Source organism: Oncorhynchus masou, chromosome 2, assembly GCF_036934945.1.
Source record: "Oncorhynchus masou masou isolate Uvic2021 chromosome 2, UVic_Omas_1.1, whole genome shotgun sequence".
Lineage (NCBI taxonomy): Eukaryota > Metazoa > Chordata > Actinopteri > Salmoniformes > Salmonidae > Oncorhynchus > Oncorhynchus masou.
This window is the reverse complement of record NC_088213.1, coordinates 47,872,826-47,898,752: the sequence shown is the minus strand read 5'-3', so window position 1 is coordinate 47,898,752 and position 25,927 is coordinate 47,872,826. Positions and strand designations below refer to the sequence as shown.

At 41.5% G+C, this 25,927-nt stretch overlaps 1 protein-coding gene across 1 annotated transcript in view; it reads left to right on the top strand.

Annotated features, from left to right (window-relative positions):
* Positions 1-25,927, top strand: part of syt14a (synaptotagmin XIVa) — a 200,848-nt gene that overhangs the window by 162,466 nt on the left and 12,455 nt on the right. Inside the window, exons 6-7 of the mRNA XM_064925577.1 lie at positions 8,349-8,798; positions 9,366-9,555. Of these exons, the coding sequence (XP_064781649.1) occupies positions 8,349-8,798; positions 9,366-9,555 (640 nt within the window). The remainder of the gene's footprint in view (positions 1-8,348; positions 8,799-9,365; positions 9,556-25,927) is intronic.

The following is a 25,927-nucleotide window of genomic DNA, read 5'->3' as shown; positions in this document are numbered from 1 at the left end:
AATATGAACAGTTTAGGGTTCTGTAGCCGCAGGCAGAACAGTTGAAACTGGAACAGCAGCAAGGCCAAGTGGACTGGGGACAGCAAGGAGTCATCATGCCAGGTAGTCCTGACGCATGGTCCTTGTGCTCAGGTCCTCTGAGAGAGAGAAAGAGAGAATTAGAGAGAGCATACTTAAATTCACACAGGACACCGGATAAGACAGAAGAAGTACTCCAGATATAACAAACTGACCCTAGCCCCGCGACACATAAACTACTGCAGCATAAATACTGGAGGCTGAGACAGGAGGGGTCAGGAGACATTGTGGCCCCATCCGATGAGACCCCCGGACAGGGCCAAACAGAAAGGATATAACCCCACCCACTTTGCCAAAGCTCTACACAATATTGTGCTGTTGATGCCAGGTGCCATAGCAGTCTCTTTCTGCTGTAAAGCAGAGGGTCACCAAGCATGTGGCGCTGGTGATGGGCGACTTAATTTTGCAAAGAACACAGCGATGCCTCCATGCTGTGCCCTTTTGGCCCTGAGGCACATCCATGCCTGCAGAAATACATTTGGGCAGATGAACACCACTTGTGGCAGGAGCTGAATGAACCAGCTTCAGTGGGGGATGGAAACCTTGGCCCTAGGGGCTGCCATTCGGAGTCAGTGTCACTGTGAAAGGAAATGTTCAGTTAGAATAGTTTCACATATGAGCCCTGTATCAACAGGTATAATAAACATATATATATATATAGAGTACAGGGAACATAAGGTTAAATATATCATTATGACCTGCGAGATCTACTGTCTCTTTTATATTATGACATTTTAGTTATATCTAATGTCTCTATTGTATTATGACAGACCAGCTAGATCTACTGTCATTATTATATTACACTCTAATGTTTCCAAAACTGTAAAGATATTGTCTGTGAGTATAACAGAACTGATGTTGCAGGCGAAAGCCTGAGAAAAATCCAATCCGGAAGTCCCCCAGGTTTTGAAAGCTCTGCGTTCCAATGACTCCCTATTCAGCTGTGAATGTACCATCAACGAGTTTACGCTTTCTACATATTCCCCAAGGTGTCTACAGCATTGTGACGTAGTTTTACGCATTTCTGTGGAAGAAAAGCCGTAGGCAGCCACATTGTGCAAGTGGTCACATGGTGGCTCCGAGAGAGATTCTCGCGTAAAATACAGAGGTAGCCATTACTCCAATCGGTCCGAGTGAAAAACGAATTGTCCTGACTGATATATTATCAAATAGACATGAGAAAAACATGATGGATTCTAAACAACGTTTGCCATGTTTCTGTCGATATTATGGAGCTAATTTGGAATATTTTTCGTCGTTGTGGTGACCTTAATTTCCGGGCGATTTCTCAGCCAAACGTGAAGAACAAACGGAGCATTTTCACCTACAAAAATAATCTTTGGGGAAAAAATTTACTTTGGCTGTCTACCTGGGAGTCTCGTGAGTGAAAACATCCGAAGTTCATCAAAGGTAAACGATTTAATTTGATTGCTTTTCTGATTTCCGTGACACGTTTCCCTGCTGCTAGCAAGGCATAATGCTATGCTAGGCTATGATAAACTTACACAAATGCTTGTCTAGCTTTGGCCGTAAAGCATATTTTGAAAATCTGAGATGACAGGGTGATTAACAAAAGAATGTAAAACGTCAAGCATGTTCTTTGGTGCCAGACAATGAAATCTCTTACAATATTCAATGATGGTATTTTTCTAAAACAGGCTAGAGGCTACATGTGCACTGCCAAGTCAGAACAGTCGGCTAAGTTATGAGGGGGAAAGGGACCAAATTCTTAGGGTGAGGCACATGGGCTACTTACAGCTTACCACACAACATACACTTAGTGTTAATTCCTTAGCTACAGTATACATATCTCCCTGGCATATTACACAAGTTATGCAGCAGCATACAATTCATATTTAGACTCACCCTGTTGTGCTGTTCTCACTTGAACAGGAAGGTGGCGCGGCAATCCTTCTTGTGGGCAGATTTAGTCATCAAACTTTGTCATTAAAGTCTGCCATTCTCTGGATTTATGGTGCTTTCAAGACAACTGGGAACTCTGAAAATAAGAATGGTTCAATCATGACGTCAGTGATCTTCAGGTCGGAGCTCTAGAAAGAGGCCGGAGTTCCCGACTTGGAAGTCCGAGTTCACAGCTTATTTTCCTAGTCGAGGCTCATTTTTTCCGAGTTCCAAGTTGTCTTGAACATACCATAAATCCATAGAATGGCAGACTTTGATGACAAAGGGAAGTCTGAGATTTCCCAGTTCTGAGTTTCCAGTTGTTTTGAACGTGGCAAAAGTCATGCTGAATTGACAGCATGACCAATGTATTCAACCTTTTCTGCCCCATGGTGTCCTTTTAAGCTTGGAAAAGAGACCCTTAACCCAGAAGTGGACCTGCATTTTGGAGCTGTCTTACTCAAGAAAGCAAAAAAGAGATCATATTTGTATGCGGCTTTATTTTACATTGATGGCAAACTGATATGTGCACGTATTAATGCAAAAATAACATACAAATTAGGGTAAAAAAAACATTTTATTTTTTAAATATTGTTTAATCTTTTGCTAAACAGGTGGGGCTCAAAACAGTTTGGGCTCTGATTGACAGGTAGTGTCACGTTCTGACCATAGTTCTTGTGTGTTTTCCTTGTTTTAGTGTTGGTCAGGACGTGAGCTGGGTGGGCATTCTATGTTTTGTGTCTAGTTTGTCTATTTCTATGTTTGGCCTGATATGGTTATCAATCAGAGGCAGGTGTTAGTCATTGTCTCTGATTGGGAACCATATTTAGGTATCCTGTTTTGTGTTGGGTTTTGTGGGTGGTTGTTTCCTGTCTTTGTGTTTTCTGCACAAGTTAGGACTGTTTCGGTTTTTCCACATTTATTGTTTTGTATTCTGTTCATGTGTAGTTTCTCTTATTAAAGAACCATGAACTTAAACCACGCTGCTATTTGGTCCTCCTCTCCTTCGACGGAAGAATTCCGTTACAGAACCACCCACCACAACAGGACCAAGTGGCGTGGTGAAAAGCAGCAACAGCAGGAGAGGCAGCAGCAGCAGCAGTAGCAGCAACAGCAAGAGAGGCAGAACTATTTGGAAAAATGGACTTGGGAGGAAATCATAGATGGGAAAGGACCCTGTGCACAGCCAGGAGAATATCGCCGCCCCAAGGAAGAGCTGGAGGCAGCGAAGGCGGAGAGGCGCTGGTATGAGGAGGCAGCACAGCGGCGCGGATGGAAGCCCGAGAGTCAGCCCCAAAAATGTATTGGGGGGGCACACAGGAAGTGTGGCGAAGCCAGGTAGGAGACATGCGCCAACTTCCTGTGCTTACCGGAAAGCGAGAGAGACCGGGCAGGCACCGTGTTATGCTGTGGAGCTCACGGTGCCCCCAGTGCGGGTGCATAGCCCGGTGCGGTACATATCAGCTCCTCGTATCAGCCGGGCTGGAGTGGGCATCGAGCCAGGTGTCATGAAGCCGGTTCTATGCATCTGGTCTCCAGTGCGTCTCCTTGGGCCGGCTTACATCGCACCAGCCTTACGCATGGTGTCCCCGGTTCGCCTGCACAGCCCAGTGCGGGCTATTCCACCTCACCTCACTGGCAGGGCGACCGGGAGCATTCAAGCAGGTAAGGTTGGGCAGGCTCGGTGCTCAAGAGCTCCAGTGCGCCTGCACGGTCCGGTGCGGGCTATTCCACCTCACCTCACTGGCAGGGAGACCGGGAGCATTCCACCAGGTAAGGTTGGGCAGGCTCGGTGCTCAAGAGCTCCAGTGCGCCTGCACGGTCCGGTCTATCCAGTACCACCTCCACGCATCAGCCCTCCGGTGGCAGCTCCCCACACTCGCCCTGAGGTGCGTGTCCTCGGCCCAGTACCACCAGTGCCGGCACCATGCACCAGGCCTACAGTGCACCTCGCCTGTCCAGCGCTGCCAGAGCCTTCCTCCTCTCCAGAGCTGCCAGAGTCTCCCGTCTGTCCAGAGCTGCCAGAGTCTCCCGCCCTGTCCAGAGCTGCCAGAGTCTCCCGCCCTGTCCAGAGCTGCCAGAGTCTCCCGCCCTGTCCAGAGCTGCCAGAGTCTCCCGCCCTGTCCAGAGCTGCCAGAGTCTCCCGCCCTGTCCAGCACTGCCAGAGCCTTCCTCCTCTCCAGCGCTAGCAGAGTCTCCCGCCCTGTCCAGAGCTGCCAGAGTCTCCCGCCCTGTCCAGAGCTGCCAGAGTCTCCCGCCCTGTCCAGAGCTGCCAGAGCCTTCCTCCTCTCCAGCGCTAGCAGAGTCTCCCGTCTGTCCAGAGCTGCCAGAGTCTCCCGTCTGTCCAGAGCTGCCAGAGTCTCCCGCCCTGTCCAGAGCTGCCAGAGTCTCCCGTCTGTCCAGAGCTGCCAGAGTCTCCCGCCCTGTCCAGCACTGCCAGAGCCTTCCTCCTCTCCAGCACTAGCAGAGTCTCCCGTCTGTCCAGAGCTGCCAGAGTCTCCCGCCCTGTCCAGAGCTGCCAGAGTCTCCCGCCCTGTCCAGAGCTGCCAGAGTCTCCCGCCCTGTCCAGAGCTGCCAGAGTCTCCCGCCCTGTCCAGAGCTGCCAGAGTCTCCCGCCCTGTCCAGAGCTGCCAGAGTCTCCCGGCCTGTCCAGAGCTGCCAGAGTCTCCCGGCCTGTCCAGAGCTGCCAGAGTCTCCCGGCCTGTCCAGAGCTACCAGTCAGCCAGGATCCGCCAGTCAGCCAGGATCCGCCAGAGCCGCCAGTCAGCCAGGATCCGCCAGAGCCGCCAGTCAGCCAGGATTCGCCAGAGCAGCCAGTCAGCCAGGATTCGCCAGAGCCGCCAGTCAGCCAGGATCCGCCAGTCAGCCAGGATCCGCCAGAGCCGTCAACCAGCCTGAGCTACCCCTCGGGCATGAGCTACCCCTCGGTCATGAGCTACCCCTCGGTCCTGAGCTACCCTTCAGTCCTGAGCTACCCTTCGGAGTCCGCACCTTGGGGGTGGTGGGGTACTGTCACGTTCTGACCATAATTCTTGTGTGTTTTCCTTGTGTTAGTGTTGGTCAGGACGTGAGCTGGGTGGGCATTCTATGTTGTGTGTCTAGTTTTTCTATTTCTATGTTTGACCTGATATGGTTCTCAGAGGCAGGTGTTAGTCATTGTCTCTGATTGGGAACCATATTTAGGTAGCCTGTTTTGTGTTGGGTTTTGTGGGTGGTTGTTTCCTGTCTTTGTGTTTTCTGCACCAGTTAGGACTGCTTCGGTTTTTCCACGTTTATTGTTTTGTATTCTGTTCATGTGTAGTTTCTCTTATTAAAGAACCATGCATTTTGGTCCTCCTCTCCTTCGACGGAAGAATCCCGTTACGGGTAGCCACGATTTGAGGCTGTTCTGAGGGCAAAACTCAATATTAGTAGTGTTTTACTCTCAGTGTATATGAAATTATATACAGTATGGAAGTTCAGTTGTTTAAATTAATTAATCTACATACATTAGACCCAAATTGATGTGTACCTTAAAATACAGTGTTACCAGATATTTTAGTACGCCAATCGATAGTTAAAAAACAAAACAACTAAATTAAAGAGAAATGCACTCGATACATTACTGAAACCATGAAAACCACATGGAAAATAAGGACCAACTGCCATGGAAACCTCATGGGGGAAGAATATATACAGTGGGGCAAAAAAGTATTTAGTCAGCCACCAATTGTGCAAGTTCTCCCACTTAAAAAGACGAGAGGGGTCTGTAATTTTCAACATAGGTACACTTCAACTATGACAGACAAAATGAGGAAAAAAATCCAGAAAATCACATTGTAGGATTTTTCAAGAATTGATTTGCAAATTATGGTGGAAAATAAGTATTTGGTCAATAACAAAAGTTTATCTCAATACTTTGTTATATACCCTTTGTTGGCAATGACAGAGGTCAAACGTTTTCTGTAAGTCTTCACAAGGTTTTCACACACTGTTGCTGGTATTTTGGCCCATTCCTCCATGCAGATCTCCTCCAGAGCCGTGATGTTTTGGGGCTGTTGCTGGGCAACACGGACTTTCAACTCCCTCCAAAGATGTTCTATGGGGTTGAGATCTGGAGACTGGCTAGGCCACTCCAGGACCTTGAAATGCTTCTTACGAAGCCACTCCTTCGTTGCCTGGGCGGTGTGATTGGATCATTGTCATGCTGAAAGACTCAGCCACGTTTCATCTTCAATGCCCTTGCTGATGGAAGGAGGTTTTCACTCAAAATATTACGATACATGGCCCCATTCATTCTTTCCTTTACTCGGATCAGTCGTCCTGGTCCCTTTGCAGAAAAACAGCCCCAAAGCATGATGTTTCCACCCCCATGCTTCACAGAAGGTATGGTGTTCTTTGGATGCAACTCAGCATTCTTTGTCCTCCAAACACGATGAGTTGAGTTTTTACCAAAAAGTTATATTTTGGTTTAATCTGATCATATGACATTTTCCCAATCTTCTTCTGGATCATCCAAATGCTCTCTAGCAAACTTCAGATGGACCTGGACATGTACTGGCTTAAGCAGGGGGACACGTCTGGCATTGCAGGATTTTAGTCCCTGGCAGCGTAGTGTGTTACTGATGGTAGGCTTTGTTACTTTGGTCCCAGCTCTCTGCAGGTCATTCACTAGGTAATTGCTCCCACAGTTGATTTCTTCAAACCAAGCTGCTTACCTATTGCAGATTCAGTCTTCCCAGCCTGGTGCAGGTCTACAATTTTGTTTCTGGTGTCCTTTGACAGCTCTTTGGTCTTGGCCATAGTGGAGTTTGGAGTGTGACTGTTTGAGGTTGTGGACAGGTGTCTTTTATGCTGATAACAAGTTCAAACAGGTGCCATTAATACAGGTAATGAGTGGAGGACAGAGGAGCCTCTTCAAGAAGAAGTTACAGGTCTGTGAGAGACAGAAATCTTGCTTGTTTGTAGGTGACCAAATACTTATTTTCCACCATAATTTGCAAATAAGTTAATTAAAAATCCTACAATGTGATTTTCTGGAAAATAAATTCTCATTTTGTCTGTCATAGTTGAAGTGTACCTAAGTGGGAGAACTTGCACAATTGGTGGCTGACTAAATACTTTTTTGCCCTGCTGTATTTCTACTTTTGCAGCCATTTTCCTTTTCAGCTTCTCTCTCTGAATCACTACAGAGTAACCGAATGTAAGCAGGTGTAAAAGAAACGCCTGAGTGGGGTCGGTAGAAACCGGAAGCATCCGGTTTGCAGGCTTCACCCTTTGCTCTCTGCTTTTCCTGAAAACCGGATGATTTTGGTTTCTTTCGACGCAGTACAGTCTCCCATTCTTTCACAAAGGAGCAGGAGGCTTAAATTAAAAGAAATAAGAAAAGTTATTGAAGTTTTTTGATTGAGAAACCTGCAGGTTTAGACAAGACTGGAGCTCAGAGGCTGTATAGCTGTTTCGGTAATTTGATTATTGCATTTTCTGACAATTTATGATATTGGTGTGTGGTCTATAGAATATGATTCTAAAGTTCCTTTTTGCACCTGTAGATTTTTCATAAATGAGACTACCGTGGTGGGAAGAAATGATCGGAATGGAACACTTATTTTGGGCTTCACGACCACACACACATGCACACAGATAGCCAAAGTCTCTCAACCTCTATTTCTCCCAATAAATGTCCCACTTTCTTTGCTTGAATTCCAATCCAATATATTCCCTGTTAACCCCTCACCCTCAGAGATTGGGAAGGATTGGATGGATGTAAACAAGATGTTGAAAACGGCACCCCACATTGTTGAGCTATTGCTATATTGCTATATTGCTACCAAGAAGTATTTTCAGATCTGCGAGGGGGAGCCAACAAGGGCAGAAGGAGGAACTAAATTATCAGATTGTAATCCAGCCTTTGAAACAGCCTTATAAACATTTACACCACTGTCAGGATTTTGTCTGATAGATTTCCTTCATAAATGTGTGTTATGTTTTTATCTGACAGAAGCCCTTATACAGGTCATGGTACAAGAGCAATGATAAACTACGTCGAAAACATAAGGTAACTTTGATCGTCCTGATCCATTTCACCTCCCATATTTCAAATCCTCCAATTCACCCTGTTCACCCAAGTAGAAACTAGATGTTGAGTCTTTAGGATCTCTCTCATAGCTCAGGTGTTTGTGATAGTCAAGGCTTTTCAGTTTCAAGCAAAAGTTCAGTACTTCTCTAGTTCAAGTGAGTAGCAATGTAGAAATAGTCCAAGAGCTGTGATGACTGCATAACGTATGATAGATCATACGTATGGCGGTGTAGAATTAAAAAAATGTTATTTATTGTGTTTGCCAATCTTTTGTACATTACTTCTTGTGTGGTGTAATGTGTCTCTTTAGGACATGTCAGCCCGGGGGTCAGCGTCTCAGCTCCCCAAGGGCTACGAACCGGAACCCCTGGCCAAATATGGCACTCTGGATGTGGTGTTCGACTACAACTCCCAGGACCAGCGGCTGACGGTGACGGTCACGGCCGCAACAGACATCCCGGCCCTCAAGCGTACAGGCAACGTTGCCTGGCAGGTACATCTGGTGCTGCTGCCCACAAAAAAGCAGAGGGCGAAGACGTGCATCCAGAAAGGGCCCTGCCCGGTCTTCACAGAGACCTTCCGCTTCAGTCACGTGGAGTCAGAGATGATCGGCAACTACTCCATTAGATTCCGTCTCTACAGCGTGCGGCGGATGAAGAAAGAGAAGGTGCTGGGAGAGAAGGTGTTCTACCTCACCAAGCTCAACCTGCAGGGCAAGATGTCGGTGCCGGTTATACTGGACCCCTGCTGTGCCTTCCCTGTGAGTAGATCAAAGTAAAAGCTAGGCCTCAAGCATTTACTGTACACAACAACTGTGATGGTAGAATGCTGTTCCTGGGGTAATTTTGTCATGTACTTACTAAAAACTTACCCAGATAATACATGAAGACTTTATTTCTGACATTCTGGTATTTGCCTGGATTCTTTTCCACATTGCAAACATCAGTTATTTGATTTGAGTTATGTAGCTCGTAGTAAATGAACATAGTCCAAAACAGAGAAACTCGTACAAACTCTCACATTTTACTTTCCAATGCTGTCTCAAAAGTTTGTCAAAGCATGTCTGCCTGTTATTACAGCATCTCTGCATTTTTATTATAAGAATTTAGAATCCTTACCTTACTTCCTTACAAATTTCACTAACATTGAATCCTGGGCCCGTATTTATAAAGATCTAGGATCAAGTCACCCCCTGTCCATGTAATTGTATTCATTATGACAAATTCAGGCAAAACTGATCCTATATCAACACTCCTACTCTGAGATGCAGACCCTGAAAATTCACTGACCTTCTTGTTGGTCCATCTGTCCACCCACGTGCTAGCAGGGCGGTGAATCCCAGGCTAGTATATCGGAGATGTCCTGCAGCGAAAGTGCCTCTTCATTCCAGTCAGCCAGCCAAGGCTCCACACCAGAGATCTTGGTAGGGCTCGTCTACAATGCCACCACTGGCCGTCTCTCAGTGGAGATCATAAAAGGCAGTCACTTCAAAAATCTGGCTGCCAACAAGCCACCCAGTAAGTACACCAAGACATTCTTCTGGTTGCTTGTCAACACTTTGTCAATAATAGTCAGTGTCACCTGAGTCCAGTTTTCATTTAACGATTATGAGAGTCCTTGCTTTCAGATCTGGTCTCGGTCACTTGAAGGACCAGAGTAGCACTGGATAGATCAATTGAAGCAACATTGAATGAGGAATTTTCTTGTAACTAGCAGTAATATGTGTTTGTCAAGATCATACATTTCTGTGCAACTGTTGATTTAAGCAAAAAAAAAGTGTGATGGGTCCACACTCAAAAAGATGTTGCATAAAGCTTACTTTTTACTGCACCAGGATAGCATACACAGACGTTTTGGCCTAACAGCATTCCTCAGTGTGTAGGTTATTTTTCAATCAGAAACAGCATTTATAGGTATGGCCCTTTATTTTGGGGATTCCTTTCCATCCCACCTTACAAGGCAGATATAGCACCTTCTTACACCACGTGTGAACTAATTGTCACGTGCATACCATAATCATCCAAAGTAATTATCAAATTATCCAAAATAAATTCCCAACGATATGGATTGGATAAATTAAATGTCTGTTGACACATAGCACCATTGTCATCAGCAGTATATGCTGAATTGTATTAGCAATTTAGACTTTTGCTGCCATGTATAAAAAACTAAAGTCAGAAGTCTACGCTTTGAGGAACCAATTTATGAGGATATTATTTATTTTTTTAAGTGATATTCAGTTTTTTATTTTAAATTATATCTACATAGAGTTGAAGTCGGACGTTTACATACACCTTAGCCAAATAAATTTAAACTCAGTTTTTCACAATTACTGACATTTAATCCTAGTAAAAATGCCCTGTTTTAGGTCAGTTAGGATCACCACTTTATTTTAAAAATGTGAAATGTCAGAATAATAGTAGAGAGATTGATTTATTACAGCATATTCCCAGTGGGTAAGAAGTTTACATACAATAAATTAGTATTTGGTAGCATTGCCTTTAAATTGTTTAACTTGGTTCAAACGTTTCAGGTAGCCTTCCACAAGCTCCCCACAATAAGTTGGGTGAATTTTGGCCCATTTCTCCTGACTAAGCTTGTGTAACTGAGTCAGGTTTGTTGGCCTCCTTGCCTGCACACGCTTTTTCAGTTCTGCCCAGAAATTTTCTGTTGGATTGAGGTCAGGGCTTTGTGATGGCCACTCCAATACCTTGACTTTGTTGTCCTTAAGACATTTTGCCACAACTTCGGAAGTATTCTTGGGGTCGTTGTCCATTTGGAAGACCCATCTGCGACTAAGCTTTAACTTCCTGACTGATGTCTACAAATCTGTGTACGCGACCAACATTTTTGCCTGAATAAGAGAACAGCATAAGTCCTCATAAGTCCTCAACTGGCAGCTTCATTAAATAGTACCCGCAAAACACCAGTCTCAACGTCAACAGTGAAGAGAAGACTTCGGGATGCTGGCCTTCGAGGCAGAGTTGCAAAGAAAAGCCATATCTTAGACTGGTCAATAAAAATAACAGATTAAGATGGGCAAAAGAACACAGACACTGGACAGAGGAACTCTGCCTCGAAGGCCAGCATCCCGAAGTTTTCACTGTTGACGTTGAGACTGGTGTTTGGGGGTACTATTTAAGGAAGCTGCCAGTTGAGGACTTATGTTGTTCTCTTATTCAGGCAAAAATGTCTCCAATGGATTACACATTTATTCATTGGATGGTTCTCTCATGGATTGAGTTCCCGCCTAAAAATATCTTGGCCCGTTTTCCCGATAGCGATGAAATTTAGGCTTAGAGTGTTTTAACGATGCATCTTTCCTACAACTGCCAAAGATGTAATATGCATTTCCCAAAACAACACGTAGAGAGAACGTTTGATAAGTGCGTTGTTGAGGCATGTGTCGATACTGATAGGATCGACAGAAAGGCAGGGCTGCTCTCTGATCAGTGTTCTACCATTCCAATCTTACCTTAACATTAGAATTATTCCACAATACTGACGACGAATCAGCTCCTATAGAGATATAATCACCGATGGCTACAAATATTGAGGCGGCTTATTTTAATGCTTGCCCTACAATAATGAACTAATTCAAGATGCTGCATCATTGCATACATTACACATCATGAATTATATTGAGCCAAAAAATGTGACAGTAGAGTACAAATAGATAAATAAAACTCAATAAAATAAATTAACTTTAAACTGATTTCAATATCCTTCAAATACACTGAGTAAACCAAACATTAAGAACACCTTCCTAATATTCAGTTAAAAATCCTTTAACCTGTCTCCTCCCCTCATCTACACTCATTGAAGTGGATTTAACAAGAGACATCAATAAGGGATCATAGCTTTCACCTGGATTCACCTGGCTCCATACAATGCATTCGGGAAAGTATTTAGACCCCTTGACCTTTTCCACATTTTATTACGTTACAGCTTTATTCTCAAATATTTTTTCCTCATCAATCTACACCTCAAGGATGGTGCCAGGTTTCCTCCATTCAGACCAAAGTTTCAATCTTGATTTCATCAGACCAGAGGATCTTGTTTCTCATGGTCCTTTAGGTACCTTTTGGGCAAACTCCAAGCGGGCAGTCATGTGTCTTTTACCGAGGAGTGGCTTCCGTCTGGCCACTCTACCATAAAGGCCTGATTGGTGGAGTGCTGCAGAGATGGTTGTCCTTCTGGAAGTTTCTCCAATCTCCACGGAAGAACTCTGGAGCTCTGTCAGAGTGACCATTGGGTTCTTGGTCACCTCCATGACCAAGGCCCTTCTCCCCCGATTGCTCAGTTTGGTTGGACGGCCAGCTCTAGTTAGAGTCTTGGTGGTTCCAGACTTCTTCCATTTATGAATGATGGAGTCTACTGTGTTCTTGGGGACCTTCAATGCTGCAGAAATGTGTTGGTACTCTTTCCCAGATCTGTGCCTCGACATAATCCTGTCTTGGAGCTCTAAGGACGATTCCTTCAATCTCATGGCTTGTTTTTGCTCTGACATGCACTGTCAACTGTGGGACCTTTTATAGACAGGTGTGTGCCTTTCTGAATCATGTACAATCAATTGAATTTACCACAGGTGGACCCAAATCAAGTTGTAGAAACATCTCAATATGATCAATGAAAACAGGATGCACCTGAGCTCAATTTCGAGTCTCATAGCAAAGGGTCTGAATACTTATTTAAATAATGTATTTCTTGTTTTATATGTAATAAATTCACAAACATTTCTAAAAACCTGTTTTTGCTTTGTCAGTATGTGGTATTGTGTGTAGATTGATGAGGATTTGTATTTAATTTGATCAATTTTAGAATAAGGCTGGAACGTAACAAAATGTGGAAAAGTCAAGGAAAGATGTCCTTAATGTTTTGTATATTCGGTCTATGTATTTATCTTTTAATACACTCCTCTCGGTTTTGTTTTGAAGCATCTTCACTTGTTATGCAATGGGCAAGTTTGTAGCTAGTTTTCCATATATTCTAAAATCTGCATATATTGTGTTTCCACCAAAAAAACTTGTTGCAGATAAGAATCAGTGCGTGATGAGGTAATGCACACAAAATGTACATTTTCGCCTACGTTTTAATATCCCGCAAAAAAAATTGAAATTTCAAAGTGTTTCCATCACATTTTCATCTCTACCGCTAGTTTTGTTACAAAAATTGTTGCTTTAAATAGTAAATGTGCCTACATCGTCTTGACATGTGTGCTCTAGCCAACAGCTCACAGGTTTTTTATATGGTATGACTTTCCTTGCACAAAAACTGTGGATGCTAATGTATTACTGTAACATTCGTTCTGAAGTTATCAGTGGTCACAGAAAGACAAACATTTAGATGTTGTGTTTAGTGGAGATCTTGTGTGTAAAAGAAGGGCAAAAACGCATCTAACGACTTACTTAGCTATTGTAAGAGTGGTCTAAGGCAGTTGTTAAGTAACAAGCATTTTGAAGAGCAACTTTAGCAACGTTGGTGTTATAGTGTGGACGCTATATAAATAATTCCTACTGAATAGGTGGTGTACTTAACTGCAGTATGGTATTATTACTATCAAATCAAATCATATCATATGTTATTAGTCACATGCTCCAAATACAATAGGTGTATACCTTACAGTGAAATGCTTACTCAAAAGCCCCTAACCAAGAATGCTGTTTAAAAAATATGAATAAGAGTAAGCTATAAAAGCAACAAGTAGTTAAAGAGCAACAGTAAAATAACAATAGCAAGACTATATACAGGGGGTACTGGTACAGAGTCAATGTGCGGGGGCACCGGATAGTCGAGGTAAAAATTACTATTCATGGGATGGTAGTGGTATGTTTATTATGGACATTGGTGGTGACCTTTATATGCCTGTGATGTCATCACCCAGATTTGACACAGCATTAATGGGACTCTACCTCATGTTGAGTTGCGTATATCGCACTCCTGTTTTCTACCGTTTGTACATGGCCGTACCCCTTATTTTTGTAGTTTGCCAGTAAAGGCATTAAACATTGAAACGGGTGTGGATAATAATCCTTGTAAAGTTACCACAGACTGTTTTAGGAAACAGCTCGAAGATTTAACGATGCTCCTACAAAGGTTCTAACGATGAACGTAGCCTTAAGATGCTTTTGGGAAGTCGGGCCCAGGGCATTTGGATTGACAAAAATGTAACTTTAAAAATGCATACGGATTTAAAGCTTTTCTTTATGGATCATGCCTTTCCCTTAACACCAGGAAGCAGTGTACAGCCAACCGTCCTGCCAGTTCTCAACTATGGTGACACCATCTATCAGAATGCAGCAACCACTACTCTAAAACCCTTAGATGCCGTTTACCACAGCACTCTTCACTTTATCACAAGTGACAGGTTTACATGTCTTAGTACACATTCTTGCATCCTGTATCAGAAGGTCGGAAGATCACTTCATGAATCCATTTTTGTTTATAAAGCTCTGCTGCACAAGCTTCCAGCTTATCTTGCCTCACTTTTAAGGTATAAAAATACGAGGCACCAAACCCGTTGACAGGGTTGATTAACTCTTGAAGTCCCACTAGTCTCCACGGAGCTAGGAAAAGTTTTGGAATGGCCTATAAGGCTCTAAATATCCTGGTGCCTCTACAGCAGTTTAGGACTCTAGTGATGAATGTGTTAAATGAGAGTTGTAATTGTTTTGATTGAGCATAAAAATGTGTATGTATTGTTGAAATTGTGGTGCTGAATTTGCAAATTGTTGTTTTAATTTGTATTTTATTGGAAATATCCATTGATATTGTTGAATTGTTGTCTTCAGGGCACAATTGTAAATGAGACCCTGGTCTCAATGGGTTCCACTGAATAATTAAAGGTTAGATAAAATAATGCAGTTGATTCCCGCTATTCGTTCATTCTACTAGATGAAAAGACAAAATTAGTAAAGACATTCTGGCATTTAAAGCATACAACATTTTGAAAATTTTACATAATATAAAGCTTTCTATTTTCGCGTAACCAAAATGCCTACTATTTAGAACCCAAGTACGGCTATTCGGACAAAACCAATATCCCTGCCTTCGCATTCAGGGAAACACTGTTTTTGAAGAACATACGGTATAAGTTATAGTTCTTTTTGATTCATGTCAAAAAGAATGAACTTGAGTTTGACAATAATATTACCTACATCTCAGGTTAGTGTGTCTTGGGTCACATCCATCAAATTCCTTGCAAGATCATGTCATTGACATTTCCTATTGTTTTATTATTGTTATGCCACAATTGAAAATATTTAGTTCATGTACCTAAATTTCAGGAAATTATCAAATATGTAGGCCGTATGAAGTTGTCTGAGCACTACCTTGCTGCAAACTTTCCCCCTGTTTTTACCCCCTTTACCTTTCATCTCCCTTCCAACTCCCCAAAATGACCAGAGGCTCCAGCAAGTTTGTGTGATACTGATGACCTTCTGACCCTGTTTCTCTCTCCTGCTGTTGTTTGTGTTCCCACTTTCTCTCTCTTTGTTTTGTCTGCTCCTGAACTCTCTCACACCAACTATTGACATCTTGGTCCATTGTTTCTCTTACTGCTTACCAACCCTTGTTGTCAGATGGGCTGTTCTGTTGCCTAAAACACTTGATAGGTGGCCAGGTTTATATTATCAGAGGTGAGTCTCTTTGGCTAACAGACTGAGGTGTCTGCCAGCTCCCAACTATCAGTGTTGGACACTGTCTATCTGTCTCTATCTGTCCCTGTCTTTCTTTAGTTTTCTTTCTTTTGTACTTTCTTACTCTCACTCACTCTCTCTCTCTCTCTCTCTCTCTCTCTCTCTCTCTCTCTCTCTCTCTCTCTCTCTCTCTCTCTCTCTCTCTCTCTGTGCACTGAGATGTAAGTTGACTAGAAAGTCGCAATGTATTCTCATGGATGCAGATTGTCAGGCTGCCAATAAAATATATGCAGTTTCAATGTCAATTCTTAGTGAATAATTGTGATTTGACAGTGGCACATCTAAGATGAGAAAACCTACAAAATGTACCAAAAAACCTACAGCTCACCATTATATATTATATGTCACCCAACCACAAACGATAAAGATCACTGACTAGAACCAGATATAGGCAATACTTGGCCTTAATTTGTTAACCTTATCCTACTGCATATAACGCGGCAGGTAGCCTAGCGGTTAAGAATGTTGGGCCAGTAACTGAAAGGGCGCTGGTTTGAATCACCGAGCCGACTAGGTGAAAAATCTGTCAATGTGCCCTTGAGCTAGTCACTTAACACTAATTGCTCCTGTAAGTGGCTCTGGATAAAAATGGCTCATCCATGAAGAACATTGGGTAGCACTTTATAATAACTCCATGTAATAAAGCATTTGTTATGGATTTGTAAATTGTTTATTGTTTATTAAATTGTTTATTTATTAATCATTACTCCATTCATAAGATTTAATTTAGGTCCTTGTAAACTATTTAATTATCATTAGTTAAGTATTGTTGCATGGCCTCATCTATAGTGTGGGCTCTTTTATACTTTATAAGTACTTTATAAATGTTTTGAGTGACCAGTGTAATTTCTCACAAAAAGAGGGACATGCCCCTTATGGTCTCCAAATAGCCTAGAACAGTGGTGGGCAACGGGAGAGGTTTGAGTAAAAACTTTATTTGGGGGGGGTTGGATGATTATTTTGGGTTAGCAAAACACTACAGGCCACTCTTGAACATCTAACACTAGATATAAAGTATGTAGAAATTATAATGGACCAGTATGTTTTCAAGTAACTGCCCTTTTTTCTATGCCGCAAATTGATTTTGACTAAAGAAATTGGTCGCAAAATAATTGTCCCTCCTTTGAATTTGGAAATCTCAATGTGGCCATCAAGCCAAAATCATTGCCCACCCCTGGCCTAGATCATATCATTGGTAAAAGAATAAGCACACAACACTGGATGTTAAAAGAAATATAGCAACAATTTTATATATCAACAACACTCAAAACATTTTATAAATGTACATACATAAGTATGTATAACGTATAAAAGCCCAAAATTAAGATGAGGCCACATAACAATACTTAAAAGGTTGAGTAAATTATAATTTTATCCGCAAATGTAGCAACATTTCAATTTTACAGTGACTTACAAAAGTATTCAGACCCCTTCTAGGTGGTGGGACTTGGCAAGCTATATGCTTTGGTTTTTGAGATGATCGATCTCCGTCTTTTTTGGGAAATGTCAATTCTTGCAATTTGTTTCAAAATATTTATTATTTATTAGTCTGCTAGTTGGACAGGCAAACGCCCTAGAGTACTAAACTGTGAACCAATCAAAAGTCTGTATTATATATGGTACTATCTCTGCTGATCACGTCTGCCAATCACATTATCTGTATCTAAGGTACAGTAGTAGACAGCTGCCGACATCTCGAGATAGTTCTTTGTTCGACAAACTGCTATCAGGTAAAGTATACCAGAAGAAACGTGATACCATCATTGCAAGCCGTACATTTACTCCCAACGTAGAACACTGTAACCTTAATAATACAGCTAGCTTACTAGTTAGCTAGCTAGGTACAACAAGTAGAACTGTTGCTTGCTAGCAGGAGCAGATAGCTTCATCACTAGCTAGCATGTCATTCCGGAAAAAAGTTACATTTTAGCAAACAGTTTATTTCAAGTAATAATTTAAGACTACAAAAATCTATAAGACAAGTAGTGTAAATATAATACAGTCGTCAAGGCAGGACCCATTTCATTCATACTGACAAATAAAAAATGTCGCATTATTATCCTTGTCAATAGTTAGAGTCAGAGGATTGCATAGCACCCTGCCTCAGACTGTCAGGATGTTCATTTTCTAGCTCACAAACACTCCTTTGCTGTGATGATTTATTTTATTCATTCTTTTATTTTTGTCTCACATGAAACAATATGTTGGAACATTGCTGCAGGGACTTGCTTTCATTCAGCCACAGGAGCATTAGTGAGGTCGGGCACTAATGTTGGGCGATGAGGCCTGGCTCGCGGTCAGCGTTCCAATTCATCCCAAAGGTGTTTGATGGGTTTGAGGTCAGGGCTCTGGGCAATTTCTGTATGGACCTCACTTTGTGCACGGTGGCATTGTCATGCTGAAACAGGAAAGGTCCTTCCTCGAACTGTTGTCACAAAGTTGGAAGCACAGAATCATCTAGAATGTCTTTGTATGCTGTGGCATTAAGATTTCCCTTCATTGGAACTAAGGGACTGAGCCCGAACCATGAAAAACAGCCCCAGACCATTATTCCTACTTCACCAAACTTTACAGTTAACACTATGCACTGGGGCAAGTACCGTTCTCCTGGCATCCGTTCTCAAAACCAGATTCATCCATTGGACAGCCAGATGGTGAAGCGTGATTCGTCACTCCAGAGAACGCATTTCCACTATTCCAGAGTCCAATGACGGTGAGCTTTAAACCACTCCAGTCAACGCTTGGCATTGTGCATTGGTGATCTTAGGCTTGTGTGCTGCTGCTCGGCCATGGAAACCCATTTCATGAAGCTCCCGACGAACAGTTATTGTACTCATGTTGCTTCCAGAGGCCGTTTGGAACTCAGAGTGAGTTTTGCAACCGAGGACAGACGATTTTTACTCACTACTCGTTTCAGAACTGCAGTCCCGTTCCGTGAGTGTGGCCTACCATTTCGTGGCTGAGATGTTGTTGCTCCCGCAGAGATGGTTGTCCTTCTGGAAGGTTCTCCCATCTCACAGAGGAACTCTGGAGCTCGGCCCTTCTTCCACAATTACTCAGTTTGACCGGGTGGCAAGCTCTAAGAAGAGTTTTGGTGGTTCTTAACTTCCATTTCAGAATGCTGGAGGCCCTTGTAATGGCCGTTGGTGGAAGAAGGTGAGGACCAAGGTGCAGCGTGGTACGTGTTTGTCATTTTAATGGTAAAGCTGAACAATATGCAACAAAAGAACAACTGAAACAGCTCGGTCAGGTGCGAAACACACTAAACAGAAAATAACTACCCACACCACACAGGTAGGAAAGGCTACCTAAGTATGGTTCTCAATCAGAGACAACGATAGACAGCTGTGCCTCGTCACAGTCCTGTCTCGGAGATCTACAGAATTGCTTCAACCTCATGGCTTGGTTTAAAGGGTCTGAATACATTTTTTACTTTTAATACATTTGCAAAGATGTCTAAAAACTTGTTTTCGCTTTGTCATTATGGGGTATTGTTGGTAGATTGATGAGGATTCTTTTTTATTTAATACATTTTAGAATAAGGCTGTAACACAACAAAATGGTGAAAAAGGGAAGGGGTCTGAATACATTCCAAATGCACTGTATGCAGCTGTCTGTTTTAAACATCCACTCTAGCATACATGACACACACACATCTACGTGCTTTTATATGGGTTTCTATGCAAAGTGTATGATTGAATAGGGGGCTCCTGAGTGGCACGGTGGTCTAAGGCACTGCATCTCAGTGCTAGAGGCATCACTACAGAGCCCGGTTTGATTCCAGGCTGTATCACAAACCGGTTCACAATTGGACCTTTCACAATTGACCCAGCATTTTCCGGGTTTGGCCGGGGTAGGCCATCATTGTAAATTATTAATTTGTTCTTAACTGACTTAACTGGTTAAATAAAATAATGTTTCTTTAAGGTATAGCAGTTGATTGGTTCCAAGGTTAGCAGTTTGGCAAATTTGCCTGAACAGATAGTGTTGAAATATACTTTTTATGAGAAAATGTGCAAGAATTGAAGGTGCTAACACATTTTTGTCATCGTAAGAATGTTTTGCTGTCATATAAAGAAACTCCGCTCCTCCCTCAACAGGGATCGATCAACTTCAAGTTTTCGGCTTCGGCCGACCATCTATTGGATTTCTTCACATTTTATTGTGGTACAAAGTGGGATTAAAATTATAATTGAATTGTATTTTTGGGGAAGAAAAATTCGAACTATATTTATATATATATATACAGTTGAAGTCGGACGTTTACATACATTTAGGTTGTAGTCATTAAAACTCATTATTCAACCACTCAACACATTTCTTGTTAATAAACTATAGATTTGGCAAGTCGGTTAGGACATCTACTTTGTGCATGACACTAGTAATTTTTTCCAAAATTGTTTACAGACAGATTATTTCACTTGTAATTCACTGTATCACAATTCCAGTGTGTCAGAAGCTTACATACACTAAGTTGACTGTGCCTTTAAACAGCTTGGAAAATTCCAGAAAATGATGTCATGGCTTAAGAAGCTTCTGATAGGCTAATTGACATCATTTGAGTCAATTGGAGGTGTACCTGTGGATGTATTTCAAGGCCTACCTTCGAACTCAGTGCCTCTTTGCTTGACATCATGGGAAAATCAAAAGAAATCAGTCAAGACCTCAGAAAAAAAATGATAGACCTCCACAAGTCTGTTTCATCCCTGGGAGCAATTTCTAAACTCCTGAAGGTACCACGTTCATCTGTACAAACAATAGTAAGCAAGTATAAACACCATGGACCATGCAGCAGTCATACCGCTCAGGAAGGAGATACGTTCTGTCTCCTAGAGATGGACATACTTTGGTGCGAAATGTGCAAATCAATCCCAGAACAACAGCAAAGGACCTTGTGAAGATGCTGGCGAAAACAGGTACAAAAGTATCTATATCCACAGTGAAACGAGTCTTATAATATAATAATATAATAATAATATATCCCATTTAGCAGACGCTTTTGTCCAAAGCGACTTACAAGTCGGCTGGGGCCACTACTTTTACATATGGGTGGTCCCAGCGGGAATCGAACCCACGACGCTTGGCATTGCAAGCGCCATGCTCTACCGACTGAGCCACACAGGACCCTTACAGGACCCTCTTATGTTGGCATAACCTGAAAGGCCGCTCAGCAAGGAAGAAGACACTGCTCCAAAACCGGCAGAAAAAAGCCAGGCTACTGTTTGCAACTGCACATGGGGACAAAGATCGTACTTTTTGGAAAAATGTCTTCTGGTCTGACGAAACAAAAATAGAACTGTTTGGCCATAATGACCATCATTATGTTTTGAGGAATAAGGGGGACAACCGTGAAGCACGGGGGTGGCAGTATCATGTTGTGGGGGTGCTTTGCTGCAGGAGGGACTGGTGTACTTCCCAAAATAGATGGCATCAGGCATCGAGAGTGAGGAATATTATGTGGATATATTGAAGCAACACCTCAAGACATCAGTCAGGAAGTTACAGCTTGGTCGCAAATGGGTCTCCCAAATGGACAATGACCCCAAGCATACTTCCAAAGTTGTGGCAAAATGACTTAAGGACAACAAAGTCAAGGTACTGGATTGGCCATCACAAAGCCTCAATCTCAATCCTATAGAAAATTTGTGTGCAGAACTGAAAAACCTGTTCGAGCAAGGAGGCCTACACACCTGACTTAGTTACACCAGCTCTGTCAGGAGGAATGGGCCAAAATTCACCTGATTTATTGTGGGAAGCTTGTGAAAGGCTACCCGAAACGTTTCACCCAAGTTAAACAATTTAAAGGCAATGCTACTAAATACGAATTGAGTGTATGTAAACTTCTGACCCACTGGGAATGTTATGAAAGTAATTAAAGCTGAAATAAATCATTCTCTCTACTATTCTGACATTTCACATTCTTCAAATAACGTGGTGATCTTAACTGACCTAACACAGGGAATTTTTAGTAGGATTAAATGTCAGGAATTGTGAAAAACTAAGTTTAAATGTATTTGGCTAAGGTGTATGTAAACTTCTGACTTCAACTGTGTGTATACAGTGCCTTGCGAAAGTATTCGGCCCCCTTGAACTTTGCGACCTTTTGCCAATTTTCAGGCTTCAAACATAAAGATATAAAACTGTATTTTTTTGTGAAGAATCAACAACAAGAGGGACACAATCATGAAGTGGAACGACATTTATTGGATATTTCAAACTTTTTTAACAAATCAAAAACTGAAAAATTGGGCGTGCAAAATTATTCAGCCCCCTTAAGTTAATACTTTGTAGCGCCACCTTTTACTGCGATTACAGCTGTAAGTATGCTTGGGGTATGTCTCTATCAGTTTTGCACATCGAGAGACTGACATTTTTTCCCATTCCTCATTGCAAAACAGCTCGAGTTCAGTGAGGTTGGATGGAGAGCATTTGTGAACAGCAGTTTTCAGTTCTTTCCACAGATTCTCGATTGGATTCAGGTCTGGATTTTGACTTGGCCATTCTAACACCTGGATATGTTTATTTCTGAACCATTCCATTGTAGATTTTGCTTTATGTTTTGGACCATTGTCTTGTTGGAAGACACATCTCCGTCCCAGTCTCAGGTCTTTTGCATACTCCTTCAGGTTTTCTTCCAGAATGGTCCTGTATTTGGCTCCATCCATCTTCCCATCAATTTTAACCATCTTCCCTGTCCCTGCGGAAGAAAAGCAGGCCCAAACCATGATGCTGCCACCACCATGTTTGACAGTGGGTATGGTGTGTTCAGGGTGATGAGCTGTGTTGCTTTTACGCCAAACATAACGTTTTGCATTGTTGCCAAAAAGTTACATTTTGGTTTCATCTGACCAGAGCACCTTCTTCCACATGTTTGGTGTGTTTCCCAGGTGGCTTGTGGCAAACTTTAAACAACACTTTTTATGGATATCTTTAAGAAATGGCTTTCTTCTTGCCACTCTTCCATAAAGGCCAGATATGTGCAATATACGACTGATTGTTGTCCTATGGACAGAGTCTCCCACCTCAGTTGTAGATCTCTGCAGTTCATCCAGAGTGATCATGGGCCTCTTGGCTGCATCTCTGATCAGTCTTCTCCTTGTATGAGCTGAAAGTTTAGAGGGACGGCCAGGTCTTGGTAGATTTGCAGTGGTCTGATACTCCTTCCATTTCAATATTATTGCTTGCACAGTGCTCCTTGGGATGTTTAAAGCTTGGGAAATCTTTTTGTATCCAAATCCGGCTTTAAACTTCTTCACAACAGTATCTCGGACCTGCCTGGTGTGTTCCTTGTTCTTCATGATGCTCTCTGTGCTTTTTTTTTTACCTTTATTTAACTAGGCAAGTCAGTTAAGAACAAATTCTTATTTTCAATGATGACCTAGGAACAGTGGGTTAACTGCCTGTTCAGGGGCAGAATGCCAGATTTGTAACTTGTCAACTCGGGGGTTTGAACTTGCAACCTTCCAGTTACTAGTCCAACACTCTAACCACTAGGCTACGCTGCCGCCCCAGCAAACCTTTTAACGGACCTCTGAGACTATCACAGTGCAGGTGCATTTATACGGAGACTTGATTACACACAGGTGGATTGTATTTATCATCATTAGTCATTTAGGTCGACATTGGATCATTCAGAGATCCTCACTGAACTTCTGGAGAGAGTTTGCTGCACTGAAAGTAAAGGGGCTGAATAATTTTGCACGCCCAATTTTTCAGTTTTTGATTTGTTAAAAAAATTGAAATATCCAATAAATGTCGTTCCACTTCATGATTGTGTCCCACTTGTTGTTGATTCTTCACAAAAAAATACAGTTTTATATCTTTATGTTTGAAGCCTGAAATGTGGCAAAAGGTCGCAAAGTTCAAGGGGGCCGAATACTTTTGCAAGGCACTATATATATATATATATAATATATATATATATATATATATATATATATATATATATATATATAATATATATATATATATATATATATATATATATATATATATAATATATATATATATATATATATATATATATATAATATATATATTATATATATATTATATATATATTATATATATAATATATATATATATATATATAATATATATATAATATATATATATATATATATATATAATATATATATATATATATATATATAATATATATATAATATATATATATATAATAATATATATATATATATATATAATGAAATAACTCAAATATAGTCGTTGCATAATTATTCAGCTCCTTGAGTCAATACATGTTAGAAACCCCTTTGGCATCGATTACAGCTGTGAGTCCTCTTGGATAAGTCTTTAGGACATTTGCACACCTGGATTGTAAAATATAATTTAAACAACTATTCAAGCTCTGTCAAGATGTTGGGGATCATGGCTAGTCAGCAAAGTCTTGCGACAGATTTTCAAGGAGATTTAAGTTAAGACTTAAATCCACTCAGGAACATTCACGGTGTCCTTGGGAAGCAACTCCAGTGTAGATTTGGCCTTGTGTTGTAGGTTATTGTCCTGCTGAAAGGTTCCTCTAGTATTTTGACTGTGCTTAGCTCCATTACGTTAATTTTTATCCTAAAAATCTCCCTAGTGTTTGCCCATGTCAAGCGTACCCATACCGGGGTGCATGCTTGAAAATAAGGAGGCAGTTATTCGGTGATGTGTTCTGTTGGATTCGCCACAAACATAAGGCTTTGCATTTAGGCAAAAAGTGTATTCTTTTGCTGTGTTTTTATCTAATATTACTTTAATGCCTTGATGCATGTTTTGGATATGTTTTTTCTGTATATTTGTATTCTTCTTTTCACTCTCATTTAGGTCATTATTGTGGAGTCACTAGAATGTTATTGATCCATCCTCTGTTTTCTCCCATTACAACCATTGAACTCTGTAGCTGTTTTAAAATCACCAATGGCCATATGATAACATCCCTGAGCAGTTTAATTCCTGTTCTGAAGATCAGTTCAGAAGGACACTGTATCTTTTATGTGTCTGGGTGGTTTAATACATAATCCACATCAGAATTAACTTGACCATGATTAAAGAGATATTCATTGTCTAATTTTGTTATGTTTACCCATCTACCAATCACTGCCTTTCTTTATGAAGCTTTCAAAAAGCTCCCTGGTCTTTGTAGTTAAATATGTGCTTGGTATTAAATACCTGACGGACCTTACAGATGTATGTATGGGGGCAGAGAAAGGTTTAGTCACTCAAAATCATGTCAACCCCTATTATTTCACACATAGTGAGTCCATATAACTTATTATGAGATTTTGTTAAGCCAAACTTTACTCCTGAATTAGGCTTGCCAAGACAAATGGGGCTGAATACTTATGAAACAACTATTTTCGCATTTGTATAAAAAAAAAAATATATATATATATATACAGTACCAGTCAAAGTTTGGAAACACCTACTCATTCCAGTGTTTTTCTTTATTTTCACTATGTTCTACATTGTAGAATAGTAGTGAAGACATATAACACATACATAATCATGTAGTAACCAAGAAAGTGTTAAACAAATAAAACATATATTTTATATTTGAGATTATTCAAAGTAGCCAACCTTTGCCTTGATGACAGCTTTGCACACTCTTGGCAATCTCTCAACCAGCTTCATGAGGCAGTCACCTGTAATGAATTTCAATTTACAGGTGGGCCTACATTTGTGGAATTTCTTTCCTGCTCAATGCCTTTGAGCCAGTAATTTGTGTCGTGACAAGGTAGGGGTGGTATACAGAAGATAGCCCTATTTAGTAAAAGTCCAGGTCCATATTATGGCAAGAACAAAGAGAAACAACAGTCCATCATTACCTTAAGACATAAAGGTCAGTCAAGGTGCAAAATTTCAAGAACTTTGAAAGTTTCTTCAAGTGCAGTCGCAAAACCATCAAGTGCTATGATGTAACTGGCTCTCATAAGGACCACCACAGGAAAGAAAGTCCAGAGTTACCTCTGCTGCAGAGGACAGGTTCATTAGAGTTACCACTCTCAGAAATTGCAGCCCAAATAAATAAAAGAAACAGACACATCTCAACATCAACTGTTTAGAGGAGACTGCTTGAATCAGGTCGAATTGTCGCAAAGAAACCACAAAATAAGAGACTTGCTTGGGCCAAGAAACATGAGAAATGGACATTATACCGGTGGAAATCTGTCCTTTGGTCTGATGAGTCCAA